Source organism: Amblyomma americanum, chromosome 9 (genome assembly GCF_052857255.1).
Source record: "Amblyomma americanum isolate KBUSLIRL-KWMA chromosome 9, ASM5285725v1, whole genome shotgun sequence".
NCBI lineage: Eukaryota > Metazoa > Arthropoda > Arachnida > Ixodida > Ixodidae > Amblyomma > Amblyomma americanum.
Genome location: NC_135505.1, coordinates 135,124,167 through 135,142,010, shown reverse-complemented (window position 1 = coordinate 135,142,010; position 17,844 = coordinate 135,124,167). Strand labels below are relative to the sequence as shown.

The 17,844-nt window shown below is 43.5% G+C and overlaps 1 protein-coding gene and 1 non-coding gene across 2 annotated transcripts; both read right to left on the bottom strand.

Moving 5' to 3' along the window:
- Positions 1-5,025: 5,025 nt before the first annotated feature.
- TRNAI-UAU (transfer RNA isoleucine (anticodon UAU)) lies at positions 5,026-5,118 on the bottom strand. Its single transcript is given in 2 exon segments — positions 5,026-5,061; positions 5,081-5,118. It is a non-coding gene; the product is annotated as a tRNA-Ile (tRNA).
- Positions 5,119-10,193: 5,075 nt separating this feature from the next.
- On the bottom strand, positions 10,194-16,417 carry LOC144103704 (uncharacterized). Its single transcript, XM_077636361.1, has 5 exons — positions 16,005-16,417; positions 13,810-14,332; positions 12,751-12,819; positions 12,036-12,125; positions 10,194-10,298 (listed from the first exon to the last, which is right to left on the bottom strand). The coding sequence occupies exons 1-5, from the start codon at positions 16,415-16,417 to the stop codon at positions 10,194-10,196; spliced, it is 1,200 nt and encodes a 399-aa protein (XP_077492487.1).
- Between the last annotated feature and the right edge of the window lie 1,427 nt (positions 16,418-17,844).

Sequence of the window (17,844 nt, the reverse complement as noted above, 5' to 3'; positions counted from 1 at the left end):
AAGTGCAGAGAATTTCAATAAAGAAAAACTGTAAAGTCCAGTGTGTGCAGTGCTAGATATACGTGGCGCGGAAGCACTGCCGCACCCTGCATTACAGTAGCTGAAGGCGTAGAAGCAGATGTCCAGAAAATCAGAAATTTACTGTAGAGGTCCTAAAAAAATCTCTGTCCCAGCACGCCCAAGAGAAGCGTATGCCAACGAGGTGGAATTTTGATTAGACGGAATTCAGTGTCAACTCGGTATTGACGTTGAATCGAAATAAGAGTTGACAGAACTGGATTCAACTCATACAGCTTAATGACAATTTGATTGCGCCTTGTTTCATCCCTTATTTTGCATGCCACCACACAACATAAAAAAGGTTATGAGTTTCCCGATTTCTAATTTCCTGGAAACACGAACAATTGCGCATGGCCTGGGAGGATTAGTGGACAAAGATCCCAAATAAAATTCAAAAAGTGAAAAAAGTAAATGAATAAGTTGGTATTAGAGTTTAAGCGCACCGGCTTCCTGCAATTGTGATTCCGAGCACTAGTTCGCAGGTTCTGTTTCCGGCCAGTGTGGTCGAATGTTGATGGAGACACTTTTGAAAAAAAAAGTAGAAAAACGGCTCATCCATAATACATTTCTCGGTCACGTCTTTAGAGGATCACCAGGTGGTTGAAATTAATCCTGAAGTATGCATCACGAGTACCCCATGTTTTAAATGTGGCCTTGGGCGCGTTAAGGTTCGTCGTATTTCTTTTCGTTATAACGCCTTATTCGCCGCTCAGAACGTGAGAACGCGCTAAACGATCGAATATACTCATCTCACCTGCACTTATCACTCATGGGGCACGTTGTCCCCTTCTACTATTCATCGAAAAAGCACTGCAACCTGCCAATCCCGATCACCTTTTGTTTTTGTTTTTTGCAGCGTGTGGAATGGCCGGATATTAAACAAGACCATTCGGCCTAAAGTGGCTGCACACGAACGCAAAAAAAAAATTGCCTTTGCCTATAACAGCCTTTACTCGGAGGATTTAGTTTGCGTGCGCCTGATTATTTTGCTGAAGAGTGTGCTTACATTTCGACGACATCGACAGAGCTGTCGAGACCAACCTGATATTAAACTGGATCACAGCAAAGGGAACGAATTCAACTCTCGTTGGCGGTGATAACAAGAGTCGCAGTCACCTCCGCTGGTAACGTCTTGGCATCGGCGAAAACCTTGAAAGTAAGGTTTTTTCTCCTTTGCACTCACGTAGGAAGAAACCGAAGAGTTCAGTCATTCGTGTATAATTCTGTGTTCTAGCACGTTGCTTAGTTATAGTTAGTGTCATTATAGTCACAGCGCTCTCCAGTGATACAAAGGCATGAAGTTGTTAGAGAACAGCCCGAACCCTTATGAACGCTCTTTATTAAAGTTTAATGTAGCCTGAAGAAGCTGCTGTAGTGACACTTTGTTTCCGAAAGGAGACAGAAGAAAATTGGTGAGGATATGTGGCTCCCACGTTGAGTTTGGTTGCTCTGTCATGAACGGTTAGTTTTGAAGGTGACCTTAAAGCGATGACCTTCAAACCGCTTCGGACTTAACGTCTTTTCCACCCAGTGAGCCATAGTCGGGTACATCTCAAGAACGAAGCGTCTTTTCCCCTTCAAAGGGCCCCTTTCCAGCCAACGGCGTCGGCCGGTTCACAATAACCTGTTAGAGTGACAATGCAGGGAGTTGCGTGACAGTGCATAATAATGCAGGGAGGGGACTATCTCCTAGCATGGAGGGAGGCGACCATCCCCTTTCATCTGCCGCTCCCTGTATTGTCATGCTAGCGGGCTTATGAGAATCGGCCGACGCCTTTGGCTGAAAGGGTATCCTTTGACAGAGAAAATCCGCTTCGTTCTTGAGTTGTACCCGATTGTATACAGTCGGACTATGTGACAGAATGAGCTGCTATAGCTGCCCCCCACGGGGGGGGGGGGGGGGTGGAATAGGGGGGGGGGGGGGCGTTTTTGATCGGATGGAAAGTTCACAAGAGTTAAAGCTGAGATTTGGTGTTTTCAATCAAATCCATTAAAGCATCGTCACAAGGGTGTTCCAGGTAAAATACCTTGTCATTCGTACGCAATGCGTCTTGTCTCCATACCCAACAATTCTAGACAAAAGCATTTTCAACGAGCAATTTTCTCATATGTTACAGGATTTTACTATAACATTCAATGTGATCCAACATATCCCGTGAACAGGCTTGTATTTTTTGCTATTAACGCTTTTGCTACAGTGAAAAACGTTCCCCATTGGTCGTCTATGACAGTCTTAACTGCTCGATGCGAGTGATGAAAAAACTTTAAACGAAAAATTTCTCTGCATATCGGAAGAATGGACCGTTATCTGCAATATTTCTATAAGAGTAGCTTACAATATTCCAATATTCAAAATTTTTGTACAACAGTGCTGAACATACGTGTGCTACTGCTGGTGACCGCTGCTTAAGAGAGACAAGTGGAAAGTTTTCTTACCGAACAAACGCCTTTTTTCTTCTCATCCCGCAGTAAAGACAAGCTGACTGGAGACGCGAGAGAGAGAGAGAGAGAGAAAGAGGGAGATGCAGCAGAAAGTATTCGAGGCAAGAGCAACGATTATCGCCGGTCAAAGAAGTTCTGGCTCCGGTCATAAGCCCCCAAACTGCCCTTCGTTGATGGCGCGAAGCTTTCGTGTCCACGCTCGAATGGCCCGCCTGTGCGGTTGGTTCTTCATCCGCGACCTGTTCAGCACCAGCGATTCAGCAGTGCCAAGGGTGGTTTGGAAGAGCTGGTACACCCTCTACAGCGCCGTGTGGTTCGCGTTTTTCCTATGGATCGATCAGGGTGTATTTTCGGCCCTGATCCGTCAAACGGCGGTACCTGAAGAGCGATTCAAGAGTGGCCTTCGCCTCTGCATACAGAGCATCTTATTCTTCAGGTAAGGGCGCAGTGTGTGTGCTCATAAATGCATTCATTTCTTTCGATTTCTCTCCACTGTCTAATGGGCCACGACCGCGTGAGTGGCCGCACGCATGGATAGGAGAACGTGTACTCCTGTCTTTACGAGGGATTACAGATATTTTTTTTGTAGGGGAGGGGGGGGGGGGCATAAAAATTGGCCATGGTTTCGACTAACATAGTGAGAGGGGTAAAGCATGGCGGCTTGCACTGTTTTCTACTACGAGGATTTTGGAAAAACACCCCTCGCTAGACACCGCGCCATGGTAGAAATGGGCTTTTTGTTGAGCACATTTCTCTAGAAGGCTTTACTCTGGACGCGACTGCCCAAAAAGCGCTTTCTGGACCCATGAAAGGATCAAGCATATTATGATCCAGCTTGAAAACTGAAGATTTTGACAGATTTGCCTGTCTGGTTAGGTTTGAAGGCTCTAGCACATCTAAGACGCCAGCTACCACCACCCCGTCAACCCTGAAGAATGATCCGAACCGGCTCCGAAACGTTGGGTTTCAAACTAAAGGTTTTGATTGGAGATGTGTTAGAGTTTATTACATGATATCAACTGATATGATATCATGATACGATATGATATAAAAAGGTAAGGACAATGCAGCGTGTGACGGAAAGAAAAATGATAGGTGTAACGTTAAGAGACCGGAAGCGGGCAGAGTGGGTGAGAGAACAAACACGGGTTAATGACATCCTACTCGAAATCAAGAGGAAGAAATAGGCTTGGGCAAGGCATGTAATGAAATTGAAGGCAAGATAACCTCAGATCCTTAAGGGCAACGGAGTGGATTCCAAGAGAAAGCAAGCGTAGCAGGGGGCGGCAAAAAGTTAGGTGGGCGGATGAGATTAAGAAGTTTGCAGGCATAGGGTGGGCGCAGCTGGCAAATGACAGGGTTAATTGGAGAGACATGCATGGGAGAGGCATTTGCCCTGCAGTGGGTGTAGTCAGGCTGATGATGATACGATGTAACTTGGGCAATAATTTTTCTTCCCTACTGCCAGTTTTTTTACACTAGCAATTTCGTGCATTTAAATGTATCGCTCCGATAAAGCAGGAAATTTCCCCTCTGCTTTCATTTCTTGTATTCAAAGCTTTGCGCATTTTTTTTTCAGGATACTAGTGAACTTTATCTGCACGCTAATGGGATCGTCCAGGCTCGTCGCTTACTACCAGCGGGCGTCCGTCTTCGAAAAGAAAATAGGCGTGCTGAATTGCGACTGCTGCGCCCCCAGGAGGTTCTTCTGGTCTGACATCCAGAGGGCGTGCCTCTGCGTGCTCTACTGTGTGGTGCTCACCGTCATCGACACGCATTACGATCCGTCCGAATGGCCCAGCGCTAAGGCGCACAGTCTGCTCGTGCAAATCTACTCGTGGACGCAGATACTGCTCACCCAAATTGTATACTTCACTTATGACAGCATTTACGCCGTCTCCTTGAGAGCATCCTGCCAAGTGCTCTCGGAATATGTCGAGAAACAGCTGAGTATGTTGAAAGGCGCCATGAATCCCCACAATTCTGCCTCTACGCACCACGTAGACAAAGCGGCCCTCGTAGAGGAGATAAGGCTTAACCTGTCCACGGTGTGCCAATTGAAAGAGGAAATCAACAACATCTGGCGTTGGCCACTGGTGGTATCGACACTGTGTGTTTTGATGGTCCCGTGCCTCTGTGTGCATGAAGCCTGTCAGGCCGACTTCGTCAACGACAAGCGCTATAGTCTATTCGTGTACTGCGCCTACCTAGCGTATGAGTCCGCTACTCTCGCCTACGGGAGTCAGTCACTGATTAACAAGGTGAGTATGCGCAGTCCTTTCAGGCACAGGAAAGACGGACTCTTTGTGCAACAGCCTCCTTTCTAGCCACTGGTTCCGGTGTGGCCTGCAGATAACGCTTGATGGATTAGTCCCAGTTACGTTACTCTAACAAAAATTTCTGAAGACAGTCTGTAGATTGTCTAAAGAAATCTGTAAGGGCGACGTCTATAAACTTTTTTATAGAGAAATCCTACGGCCTTATCGGCTTCGATATTACATAAATTTTAGAAAAAAAAAAGCATTCCCCAGGTGAGGCTCGAACTCACAACCCCGGCATAGCTCACGAAGCACTGTCGTATAAGTACCGTGCGCTAACCAATTGCGCCACTGGGGAACGACAGTTCAGCTGCACTCTTGTATAAAAGTCTTTTATGACCTCCGTCAATCCAGACCTTTCCTACAGATAGATGTGCGCTGCGCTCGCGACGTCATCACAGGGTAACTTCTTAGTCAGTTTGGTGACGTATTATATTGTTTACCGGTTGCTGGTGAATGCGGATGTCTTTTACAGACTTGCTTCAATGGCAGTGAAGCGGCCGCTGGATTCACTGCAGAGTTTCAGGGAACGCAATTTTTTGACCCTTAAATATCACTGTGTGGTGTTCCCCTTACGAAAGTTTTTAGACAGTCTATAGACTGTTCATGGACTTCTCTCTATAAAGTCTATACACTGCCTATAGACAAACCGTAGACAACAGTCTATAGGCAATACAAATCCTATAAACAGTCTATAGACAATCTATAGATTTATGTCCATAACCTTACAGTAAACTATTGTCTATAGACTATGAATAGACGAAAGGAAATATCTACAGGAAGGCAACAAAGTCTACAAGAAGTCTATGAGCAGTCTACAGATCTTTTTGAAAAGGGTAGGGCCACTCTTACACACAGGACGTATACGGAGTGCCCAAGTGCACACTGGAGCGGCAGACGCTCACACAACAGTGCACTCTACACGATCTCTTTGTCTTTCCGTTGCCCGACAAGATATGCCGGAATTATTTACTTTGTGCATTTGCAATAACGGTAGGGCGCTCTATGAAAGTAGTGATAAAACGTTCAACTGCCTTACAAAGTATCTCCAGTTTGTGACATCATTCTTCAGAACGCCGAAAAAACATCTAATTTCACGCAATATTTTACTTTTTGGTTTTAGTGATGGACGGCGCAACACCTGCGACAGAAACAACCATCGCTTTTTCAATAACTGCTTTAAAAAACCTTATGTAACCAACTTTTCCTATTATAAACAAAATCTAATTAGTTCGCCATGATAAAAAATATTATTGGACTAAATTAAAGTTTCGACAAAAGAACTCGCTGTGAAAAAAGTCATAACACACCAGCCACGGCTCATCAGAATTTTAATGTCGCAGAAAGCAGGACGATAAAACGAATTCATTTTAGAGCTGGAGTAGCGGATACTTTTCACCACAGCGTGCTGTACAACTGACAATGCTCTATCTATATTCGCAGGCGAAACAGGTAAAGAATGTGTGCAAGGCAGCTGGAGGTATAGACAACCTGTCGTACCGTAGCCAAGTAAGTGATGCATAAATAATAGCACCCTATACATGCACTTTTATGACATATTATGTGCAAATGCAAGCTTAAATTTTTGGATACTTACAAAATTTTATTTAGAAAGTCTATAGACTGTCTGTATACTTCTATCTATAACGTCTGTAGACTCTCTATAGACGGACCCTACACAACAGTCTGTAGCCAATACAACTCTCTTACAGGCACCCTGTAGACAGTCTATAGATTTATGGCAATACAGTTTTAGTAGACTTTTTTCTATACAAAGACTATAGACTATGAATAGACAAAATTTAATATCTATAGGAAGGTTATACAGTCTATAAGAAGTGTATAGACTTTCTATAGACCATTTCTATAATGGCTGATTCAGCTTAACAGCATGTTACTTTTAATATTTCAAGCGTTCCCGCCATTCCGACTTGTATAATAAGTGTTTTCGTGAGGAAAGTTTGTTACTCTTACGTAGTTGTCGCTTTTTAAAGCGGTAGCTGTGTGATAGGAAAACTCCGGCTTTCAGGACATTGCAAGACTGAAGTCTTTATTGGTGTTCTTGTATTCCTAGCACACGTACGTTTTTTCGTAACTTCCTTTTGTATGAGCATAAATTCCTGTATGTTCTCGATGGCCTTTTTTTAAAGCTGCGTTCTCATTGCACTCTTGCATTGCCAAGTTATTTCTAATAGTTTATTTGAGTAAAGGTATGCATTGCGTATTGTTCATGTTAGTACGCGACTGCTGTTCAGCACTGCGAAGTCAAGACTCAGTGAGGAGGACGATTCATGCTCTTAGCCCAGCCTCGATGGCAATACCTGTCTATTCCCTTACAAACAGTTGTCAGTCCTACTACTACTGCTGCTGCTATTACTAATACTACTTTTGTTGCAATTATTGTTGCTATGAATCTAATATGGTTCCAAACATCCTTTCATGGCAATGAATAAACAATCACTGCTAGAATTTTCTCTATTTGCCGAGGTGGACAAGTGATTAAGACTGTTGTTTAACCAACATTCCTGTTCCGAGATAGCCTCCTGCCAGGCATACAAAAATTAGATCCGCGTCGCGGTAACTTTTTTTTTAAATTGACATATATATCTTCTTTTCCAACCACTTTCTTTTTATAATTCATTTGGCCCTGAAAGGTAACATGATAGAATTAATGAAATTGTATCACGTGAAACAGATGCGGAAACCCTAGTCGCCTCTTTGTTTGGACGATGTACGGATCCACAAACTGCTCATTCTCTAACTAGTGCAGTATTGCTACATAAAGTATCAAGATCATCGCGAGAAATTCTTTAAGTCACACTATATCGAAATTCTTTCAGATTCAATACCTCCACAATACCATTGAACCAGAAGAAATGGGTCTGAAAGGAGCCGACTTTTTTCATCTGAACATGTCTGCTCTGATCTCGGTAAGAGCTATTAATGCCCGCACGTTAATAACGAAACTGACAAAGCTCATTAATTGGAGCAAAATTCTCTTGAGAGCGTACCTGTAGGTGCTAAAAGCATGGCCTAAAAAAACTGGCAACTTGTTTCGTATAAGTGCCCAAAGGTTGCAGCCAAGGAGAGGCGATTTTATAGACTTCATCATAACGAAAAGTCTTCGAGTACTAGTGTTACTGGATGGCAAGAAGACGGATAAAATTATCTTTATATATCGCTAAAAAAGAAAGTGAATAATGCGCATCCCTCTCTGCAACATGGTGAGCCTAGCAGCTTGTTTTCTATAATCAAACCTGTTGCTAAGAACTATGGCTTTAGAAATTGTCTGCAATCTGTCAGTCACGTTACATAAAATGGCCAGGATTTATCGAAGTGCACTAAAACAACCCTTTTTTAAATTTTCCAAAGAGGTTTAACCAAGGCGCCTATTTTCCGCCTCTCTCTCTCTCTTTCTAACTTCATTCGACAGTATCTATAACGCAATTGGCAATAAGAGGAACACACACATTATGTTCCTCATTCGCTTCCGTTCTTCTCTGTTCTCTCATCGGGTTCTGCATCGGGTGTATTTCATTACCTATTGATAAATGTGATACTCATCCAGACTGACGTCACCACTATTCGACCCTATAAGAAAGGTTGCACATTTTATCATACTGGAAACCCAAACACAGTAGGGTCGACGTTGCAGAGCACATGCGTGTTCCTTTAAACATTATCGGCAGCGTTGGCGCAAAATCTTAAATTCACCGTAATAATACAAAACTAGACACTATCTCGGACAGCTTTCGACCATCGCGCGGGCGTTTCGTTCTGAGTTCTATGAACGGGCGTCATAATTTTCGTTCTAAGGCGCACAGACTCTATATTCGCTTCTAACGCCCACAGATTCTCTTTTGAAAGGGCTAACCAACCTCGCTTGTATTCTTTCTCCAAGAGCTAATATATATTTGCCTTTTTACAGCGATAGCTGTTAGGCGCCCGTCCCCGGCTTTCTCGTCGCTGTCGGCGCCGTCCGCGTAACCGGTGGGTGCTCTAGCGCCCACCGGTTGCGCCGTTCAACCTCAGTCGCAAAAGCCTACGGGTGCCTCTGTTTGGAAGAGTCCCCTGCTAGTGCAGGAGTGCATCGCGTGACCACTACACCAGTGGTCACGTGACTAAACCCCTAAACAGCTATCGCTGAATCTCGCGTTACATAGCCGTAACCGTCCTGTGAGTATTTTTTTAATTTCAGTTTTCTTGTTCGCGTTTCATTTGTTGCTGATAGCATATTTTCAAAATTGCATTACGGGCCCTTTTTTTCAAGTAAGAGGAAGTACTAGCGCCATAATTCTTTCATGTATCTTCGTCCGTGCTTTTGAAGGCAACCTTTTCGTACCATTCGGGTTTCAAAAAGGTTCGGTATTGTTCCTTCCTTTACAGATGGGCGCCAGCGTGATAACGTACGCTATCATAGTCCAACAGACAAGTGAGAGCCTGAACAAATCTCCCCAAATCTTCACCTAGTTTTCAGACAAAAAAAGGACACTTGCTGTAATGCATTAAGCAAGCGAAATGAATGCTCAGCACAGCACATGAATTTTATCTAAAAACGTGAACTTCAGGTTTCTATTTAACCGCTGCAATTCTACTTCGAACTTTCACGCTTGTGTAAAAGCCGTCTAAATGACGTCCTCACCCTGCAAAAAAATCAAGAAATAAAATCCTTACTTCTGGAACTAAAGAACTAAAAAAATCGAATGCAGCTTCCTGTACTGAGCTGAAACCAGTCGAAAACTTCATGTTAATTAACGTTAAAAGGAGGACCTCGTACTAAAAAATTAGGGGGGGACGTGGCTCAGCTCTGCTATGCCTAGTGTAAGTAGCGAAAGCTGCCGCAACGAGCAAGACTTCTTCCATGGCTTGCAAATGACGGCCGAGCGCATCACTTGCCGTAATCATTCGACCCCACGCGCATAGCTAGTCGTGGCGTCAACGCGCAGAGGGGGAGGGGGCGAGGCGGCGGTCGCGGCGGCGGCGCACCTGTGCCGAAACTCGCGCATGCGCAGTAGGAGCAGATGGCCAAGACGGGTGAAATCGCTCCGGCTAGCAAAGTGTAGCTTTCGCTACAAAAACTGTTTTTGTTTCTGGCCATTTTACACGACACAATCACTGAGGTGAGGCGGCTGCTGTGTTCCTAGATTATAATTTGCGCTCACTACCGCTTGTGTGGGAAACAAGAAAAACACAGCGGACAGATCGAGTTAAAACAATATATAGAGGGACGTTTATTACAAGAATGAAGAATGTCACTAGGCGAGCCTCAAGAATAAAAACGTTTGTCAAAACGTTCACGTCACGTGGTTTATTCCAAAAAAATTACAGTCATCTTGTCACCATCAGGTGATCTCTTCAGGAAAAAAGAGCTCCTCATGTCTCCGAGGCACTACTGTTTATTCTCGGAGTGTTCATATGCTCCATGCTGTCGCTTGTTTGCACCAAGATGACAGAATAGGTGATGACAGACCCCGCAAGCTGCAACACAGACCTCATGTCATTTTCTTGCCAACGAAACACCCGACGTCAGCAAACGTGCTTACGTTCCATTCAGGTGGCAATAATTTCTACAAAGCAACTTGTCTTGCCTAGGGTTATAGCAATCAGTGTTTTCAAACTTTGTGCAGGCTAGTTTCAAAAAGAAGGAATCCTGAGAGTGTTCTGAAGATTTTGCGAGGCGGTTAGTCATTAAGACGCAGTCAGGCCCTACGCTCTCATTGTATAAACCGAGAGAGAACTCTGTTGTCCTGAAAGAACATTTGCTATATCGAGACCATCCCTTACAAAAATTTCTTTACACAGTCTATCCGTAGACTTCCTAGCCTATCCATAGTCTATCCATAGTCCATAGGCTTCTGTCTATAAGTTCTATAGACTCTCTATAAACAAACCCTAGAGGAGTCTATATGAAATACAAACCCTATAGACAGTCTAACTGAGATAAATTTATGGCCATACACTTTTATTAGACTTGTGTCTCTATACAGTCTATAGACTGCGAATAAACAAAAAGAAATATGTACAGGAAGGCAATAGAATTCTATGGACTGTCCATAAGACCATTTTTGTAAGGGATGCGCTTCGGTTGGAGGTACAACTTTCTATGGACCATTTTTGTAATGTATGCACCTTGGGTGGATGTACAACTTCACAGTTTCTAGTCTTCACAAACCTCTTCACTTCAGTGCTGAAACCATAACTACAAAATGCTCGTGAAAGCTGCATAACAACAACACTAACGAAGCTCATCACATAGTTATTAACCATGCAATAAAATTTCTGATGACGTCCATGCCAGAGCAGCAAAGTTCTCCGAAGAGAAGCGGCAGCATACTACAGCCCATCACTGAGATCACGCGAACTCATTCATTGTCCCCGAATTGCCATACCCTGAAGAAAAGGAAGAAAATTCCATTTTTGTGGACTAGAAGCACGTGCACCTTTTCTAGAGAAAATAAAGTTACATCTACCGAAGCACGTTCGTACAGATCTGCACAGATGCTATTTTTTTCAGTCACCGACTACGAAAAACATATCCGCGTCTACTACTACAACTATACCGACCAGAATTGCAATATTCACCCTCAACAAGCCATTTAAATCAGAATGTATGCGTAGTGAATACAATCAGCCACATCATTTTATGAGAAGGGAAATTGAAATAAGCTGATTGTTTATCATTTCTTTATCTGTCTTCGATCATAAAGATTTCAAGACACGGCGCTCACTCCTGCGTAGAATACGCGGACCTATTGGTGTATCATCAGAGCAACAATAGACGAACACAGCAGATAATATACCTCTCTATCTATGCCCATATTTCCTTTTGGTACTTTTTTGTGTGATGTCAGCGCACGTTAAAAATCCCATGTGATGAAAATTAGCCCGGAGCCCTCCACTACGGCTTCTCCAATAGCTCATGGGTATTTTCGGGATGTCACACTCTACGCACCACATGCCATACCGTTTAAGTATATGCACTTTTTGCGACGCTTTGCCGGTATCGTCGCTTACTTCATAATTCCGTCCTGATACTTGACTGCTAGCAATTGAAATGCGTTACCAGAGGGTAAGTATGCTGGTTTCTATGCTGATCTGTCCGCAGGTTTTGTAAGGCTTTGTGCAAGGTCTTAAAGAATCTAAAATAATGTGAGATTTATGGCAGCCCTCGCATCTATCAGTGTTTGATCCAAACGAATAAAAAAAAACACTTACCGACACTAGAAGCGGCAGGTTCAGATTGAAAAAGTTTCCTCCACTGAGAAACATATCTTCTGGGAGGAGAGAATTGTGCAGATATGCAACCTGCGAAGAACATAAGTAGTTAGGAAACGCTTTTTTTTTTTTGGGGGGGGGGGGGGGGCAGATATGAGGAGATAATATTTAGGTCTATAGTCACGCGATATATCACGACAATCCCGGCGAATGTCGTCGACAAAATAATCCTGGATGGTGTAAATTAAAAACTGTTTATTTAACTAAGTCTTGACCAGAATAAAAAAAAACTCAGGTGAGCTCAGGCGAGCTCTATATGAGCGCGAGGAATAACCAATAAAGGCGCTTCCAAATGGCTATGAATCTATGACATAAATAAAGAACAAAAAGAAAACAAAGAATAGTTAACTGCACTTTGAAATACAAGGTCAATGCGCTCGAAAGCCCGGGTACTTTTCAATCCCAAAAATGTTTCCTTAGTTAAGATAAGTATATATATATATATATATATATATATATATATATATATATATATATATATATATATATATATATATATATATATATATATATATATATATATATATATATATATATATATATATATATATATATATATATATATATATATATGACGACGTAATGCGCATTCACCTTTTATTTACTGTTAAGAAGCCAGACAGGAGAGCGTGACAACTGGAAAGCTTCACATTACCTGACGGAACTGCACAGGTGAGTCGTGGAACATCGTCACCTTCATCAAGCTTTCCTTCAGCCGTTGAACCTTGCCAAAAACATAAGAAGTCCTTGTGTAAGAATGTGAACATTCTCATTTTACAGAGGTTAAGCATCTCGGATGAAACCCCAAAGTTTGGATTTGAGCTTCCTAAAAAATTCGCTTACCCTTGAAACCAAACTATACATTACTCTATCGGCCGCGAGGACTGATGCGTCAAAAAGTATAGTTGAGAAAAACTTAACCCACAAACGTCACTCCATATTCGCACATTTTTTGCCCAAGTCACATAAACATCTCCTTTGAGCCAGCATGAAATGGAAACGATAACTTTGCTCTGGAATATTGACTCTCCGCTTTAGTTGGAAAGTCAGACGCCGATGTAAAAAAAAATTTTGTTCTTGAATACAAACTGTCCCCTTTTATAACACGTGGACCTGTAACCTCGAAACACCGTCTTGATGCTATGATTGGAACGTGAATGGTCTTTCGCCAAAGCTTGGTGTGGCCATCTTTGCAACAGTGCCGCGTGTTCAACAGAAAAGTTCAAAAATTCATTAAGTTATCCGAATCTCATTTACCGTCCTAAGTCTCCAACACGTGAAATGAATGAAACCAGCTTCAAGTAGTTTTGGTGCTAAATAAAAATACCAATTTTTTTTTAAGTTATGTGCGATAGAAGGAATAGAACTAGTTCTTAACTACGATACATCGGACTTCAGTTTGGTGGTACCTGTAGCTTTAAAGTGTCGTGTTGATGCCACGGTTTTAAATTTTAGTAACCTCCTGTTCGCCAAGCTCTAGTCGGCAATCATTCGGATAATACCTCGTATCCAAATATCTATATTGGAAACTTCGGTAACTTATCCTTAACTATACCTTCAAACAGCCCAATAGATAGAAACGAAAGCACAAAGTGGACACGCGAAGCGTCTTGTGCGTTCACGTTCTTTGTGTTGACATTCTTGTGTGTTCACATTCTCGTTGTTTTGTTAGCATAAAAAACCATTTATCCCTAACTGCTACCTTCATCTTTACCTCGTTGGCCATTGTCTGGCTCAGACGCGCAATGTCAATCAAATCGACGGTTGAACAGAAACAGTAGGACATGGTGAGAAGAAGCTGGTCCGTAGGCACGCCCTCGTCAAACACGCCGTAGATGCATATGCACGACATGGTGAGGAGTACGACAGCCGACGTCATGATAGAGTACTGCCAAGCCCCGTTGAGCACCCTCCTCAGGTTAGCGATGGTGGCCACGTTTATCCGGACCCTCTCCAACTCTGTGACTCCAGAAAGCTTGGCGACGAACACGTAGTCGCTTTCCAGGATAGACTTGAGCGTATTTTGCTCCTGAAGGACGTAGCTGATGAGCCCTTCGCAGCAGGGTCTTAAGACGATGAAGTGCAGCATGTCGTAGATGAAGAAGAGGAAGTTGAACAGCAGCATCCCGGATTTTAGCGCGAACTCGAAGAAAGAATTGCCCTCAGCATCCAGCATCCTCACGGTGATGTTCGCGTTGGCGATTTGGTGAACAAGGAAAGAAGCCACGATGAAGAACCTGCATTATAAAAAAATTTGAAGTGAGCACATTGAGATATTCTCCAATGTCGAGTTAACACCGCTGTTAAATCTGGTAAGGCACGGTTATTTGTCGCTTTTGGATAAGTGCGCCATTTTCCGGATGGCCCAACGTCGAGAACCATAAAGGAACGCGGAAAACAATGGGCGACCAAGAAGCAACGCAGAAACGACAGGAGTTCCCTGTCATTGTCGTTGATGTTGCCTTAGTGACATGGCGCATCATTTCTGTGTTGCTTGTTTGCCGCCCTAGTTTATAGTGCCGTTTAATGATACATAGTGTGTAACCGACTAGCCGAGAACAAAATATTAATCAACGGGACTACATCAGCACATTCTTTTAAAGTCTAGTGATTGGTTAATAATAATAATTAGCACATAGTGACCGTGGATGTCTAAAAAGCGGTATGGGACGCGTACCTACCGAAGGCTCTACCGGACGACTTCATGGAAGTGACTTTTTCTCCTTTCTCTATTTTTTGCTCTTTTGTTGTTTTCGTCACGAGTTTATTCTCCGTTTTCCAGAGTAAACAACAAATCTTGGTGGTGCTTGATTACCAAACTAAGAAGCCGTCTTGACATTCTGTTCGCGAATAAATAATTGCAACAAAATAATGTGAGTGGCAAGCATTTTAACGCTAGACTTTTCACGATAGCATGTGTTGGGAAGATTGCTATGAAGCAAGTATAAAAGAAAGGTGACGTGGAAATATTCCGCCACGAAACAGTGAGCTCAGCTTTAAACGAAAAGGCGTTCATACAAAGGAAGCAAGAGTGGACAGACAAATGAAACGTGTATAAAGCTTAGTTGTCACCCACGATTTAGTGGAAAAATAGAAAAGACGTCGGAAAAGAGGATTACACAATTAGAAAACACGTAGTCGTCACTATCACGAGCCAGCGAATTGGCTCTCTCTCTCTCTGAATGCATTTTAATCAGTGTGCTGTCTTTCTCAAACAAGCAAATATCCCTCTGGGCCTTCGCAGTCTGGAACCATTTAGAGATAGAATGAAGTAGCAGTATTAGTTCCACACTCTTAATCGCTACTTTAAATACCGAAGAGCTACTTCTGTCGTAGACAACTGTAGCGCACATTGCAGACCACGAGGTTTCCTTGCATTATCGCGTCGTAGTTCTAATCTTTTACGTGGAAAAAATTAAAAGCGCAATAAGCGTATGACAAGAAAAAGAAAGGTGTAGACCCAGCGCTGACCTGCGTCACAACACAGGGCTATACATATTAGGATATCTGTTTGGTGCGGTCGGCAATGCACATACGTTGTTCAGCTCCTGAATTGTAAAAGCTTGTACACTGCCACTACCTACACGAGTATTCCCATAGATACGCAACAGTAATGGCGTGTATTATACTCTTTGTCAAAAAGTTCTGCTCCATATCAAAGGTGGCGGCTGTGTCTTTGCCGTTCTATTAATTGTCCCTTATTCGTGGATCCTTTCATATTTTGCCGCATTACAAAACCAGCTCAAGAGCGACCCCTTTCGGAGTTGCAAGCTCTTTTGGTGCCTCATTAAATGTTCAATAACTTTGTTTGCGGAACACTTTCAAAGGTCTCAAAACGATGTAGCATAATCTAAAAACCAGCACACAAGTGGTAAGCGACCACTTTCATAGACAGTTACAGAATCGAACCTCAGAAGATAAGAGAGCCGGCATCCGTAGCGGTGTTCCTTGCGGTCGAACCCAGTCCTCCTCTCGTGTTCCGCGGACTTCTTGAAAAACTCGAGCATGGCCCAGGACCCAAAGATGGCGCTGGCGATGTTCACGACCACCTTCACGATGACCACGGCCGGAATGACGACCACGAGGGACCTGGTGAAGTGGCGGACCGTGGCGTACAGGCGACGCAGGTTGTTCGCCACGAAGACCAGCTCGCCCGTGCTGAAGGCCAGAAGGCAGACGAGGGAGTAGAGGCTGTACCAGCACCGCCACGTGATGACCATGTCGTCGGTGTTGGCGGCTTGTAGGTTCTGTATGTAGAAGGCGCCAGCCGCCCGGCACAGCCATCCGTAAGGCTTGAAGCGTTCGGCCATTGCGCTGGCCATTGCGGGCTTCTTACGGCGGTGGTCGGAGTGGTAGTAGATATTCGTAGGGGAACAGCGCTGACGCTACGGAGCAAGCGAAAAAACTGTTAGCCTTGATTGACGGCATCGTAATCAGTTGCGCGGTGCTCTATTAGCGCTATGAACTGTACCCTCCAGTCCTGTTCACTCATTCTTGTTTGCTAGCTTGAGTTGTCGCTGCTTTGAGCATGTTAATTGTGGGACTCGCAATAATCCGTTTCACTCGTTGCGATATGCGCCTACTGCCACAAATTTCAAGTACACGTAGGTCACAAAAAATGTAATTTTGTTTTCTCTACGCCCGTCCTTGTCACTGTCAATCACCCTGTCCGGTTGCTGTGTCCACATTTTTATGGTATCATTCCCTTAACCCCCTCAATTTTCTTTTTATTTTCTTCGTGGCTATGACCGAGCATTCGTCATTTCGTACTGAACGCGGCGTAGTATATCTGCTGTTTACGTTGTCGTTTTATATCTGTCGTCCTTGTGTGCTTCGTGTCACGCAGTGAACATGAACGATCACCGAACGAGACTGCCGATCGTTGCTGCTGCTCACTCGAAATGAGACGACTCGCACCCAATAATGGCGACTGTTCACACAGGCGATGATGATCGAAAAATATTGAAAACCTTGAAATATCGTCAAAAATTTGATAGCGCTTATTCACTTTGGCGAAGTGGTCAATCCGTGCAGTGCAACTTTTTCCTATGTGCTGCTCGACGCATCAAAAAAGGTAAACCGATATCATCATTTGACCCGTGACTCACTCACCTGACCGGCTGCTTAACTTATAGATTTTAACCTCCCCGTGGAGAAGCTGCCATAGCTGGTGAAAGCTCGAGGTCGGGTTCCTGTTCTATGAGCTGTTGCGGAGCTCGCCGCTAGGGCCACTCATAGCGCTACTAGCGCAAAAGCATTGCCCGTGTGGTCGATACAACAGAAAATGAGTCGCATATTGAGATATAAATAATTCAGGTTCGCGCAAACGCACCGCTATAGATGACCCAAAGTTGTGGCCTGATTGCTCTTACACGCATATGCTGGCTGCTACAAACGGCAAACACATGTACTCCATCGAGACTCAGAAATGACACTAACCGCTTTATATGTACGCATTTATTTACATGTGTAAGGAATGAATTTCTTGCGCGTGCGTTTCGCCAAAGCACAAACTTCAAAAAATGCTTTCAGGACTTGCGCTCAGAGGCAGCAGCATGTCCAGCTTTCTCTGGCAAAAATTTTGAAAATTGGAACAATGTAAGACACTCTTATGGAAATATTCAAGGCAATCGTACATTATTCTGATATGTAGCAAAATCTTTCTTTTAAAGTGTTCCCATCGATCGCATCGAACAGTTAAGGCTGCCATAGGAAACTAACGGGGAATGCTTTTGACGATAGCGAAAAC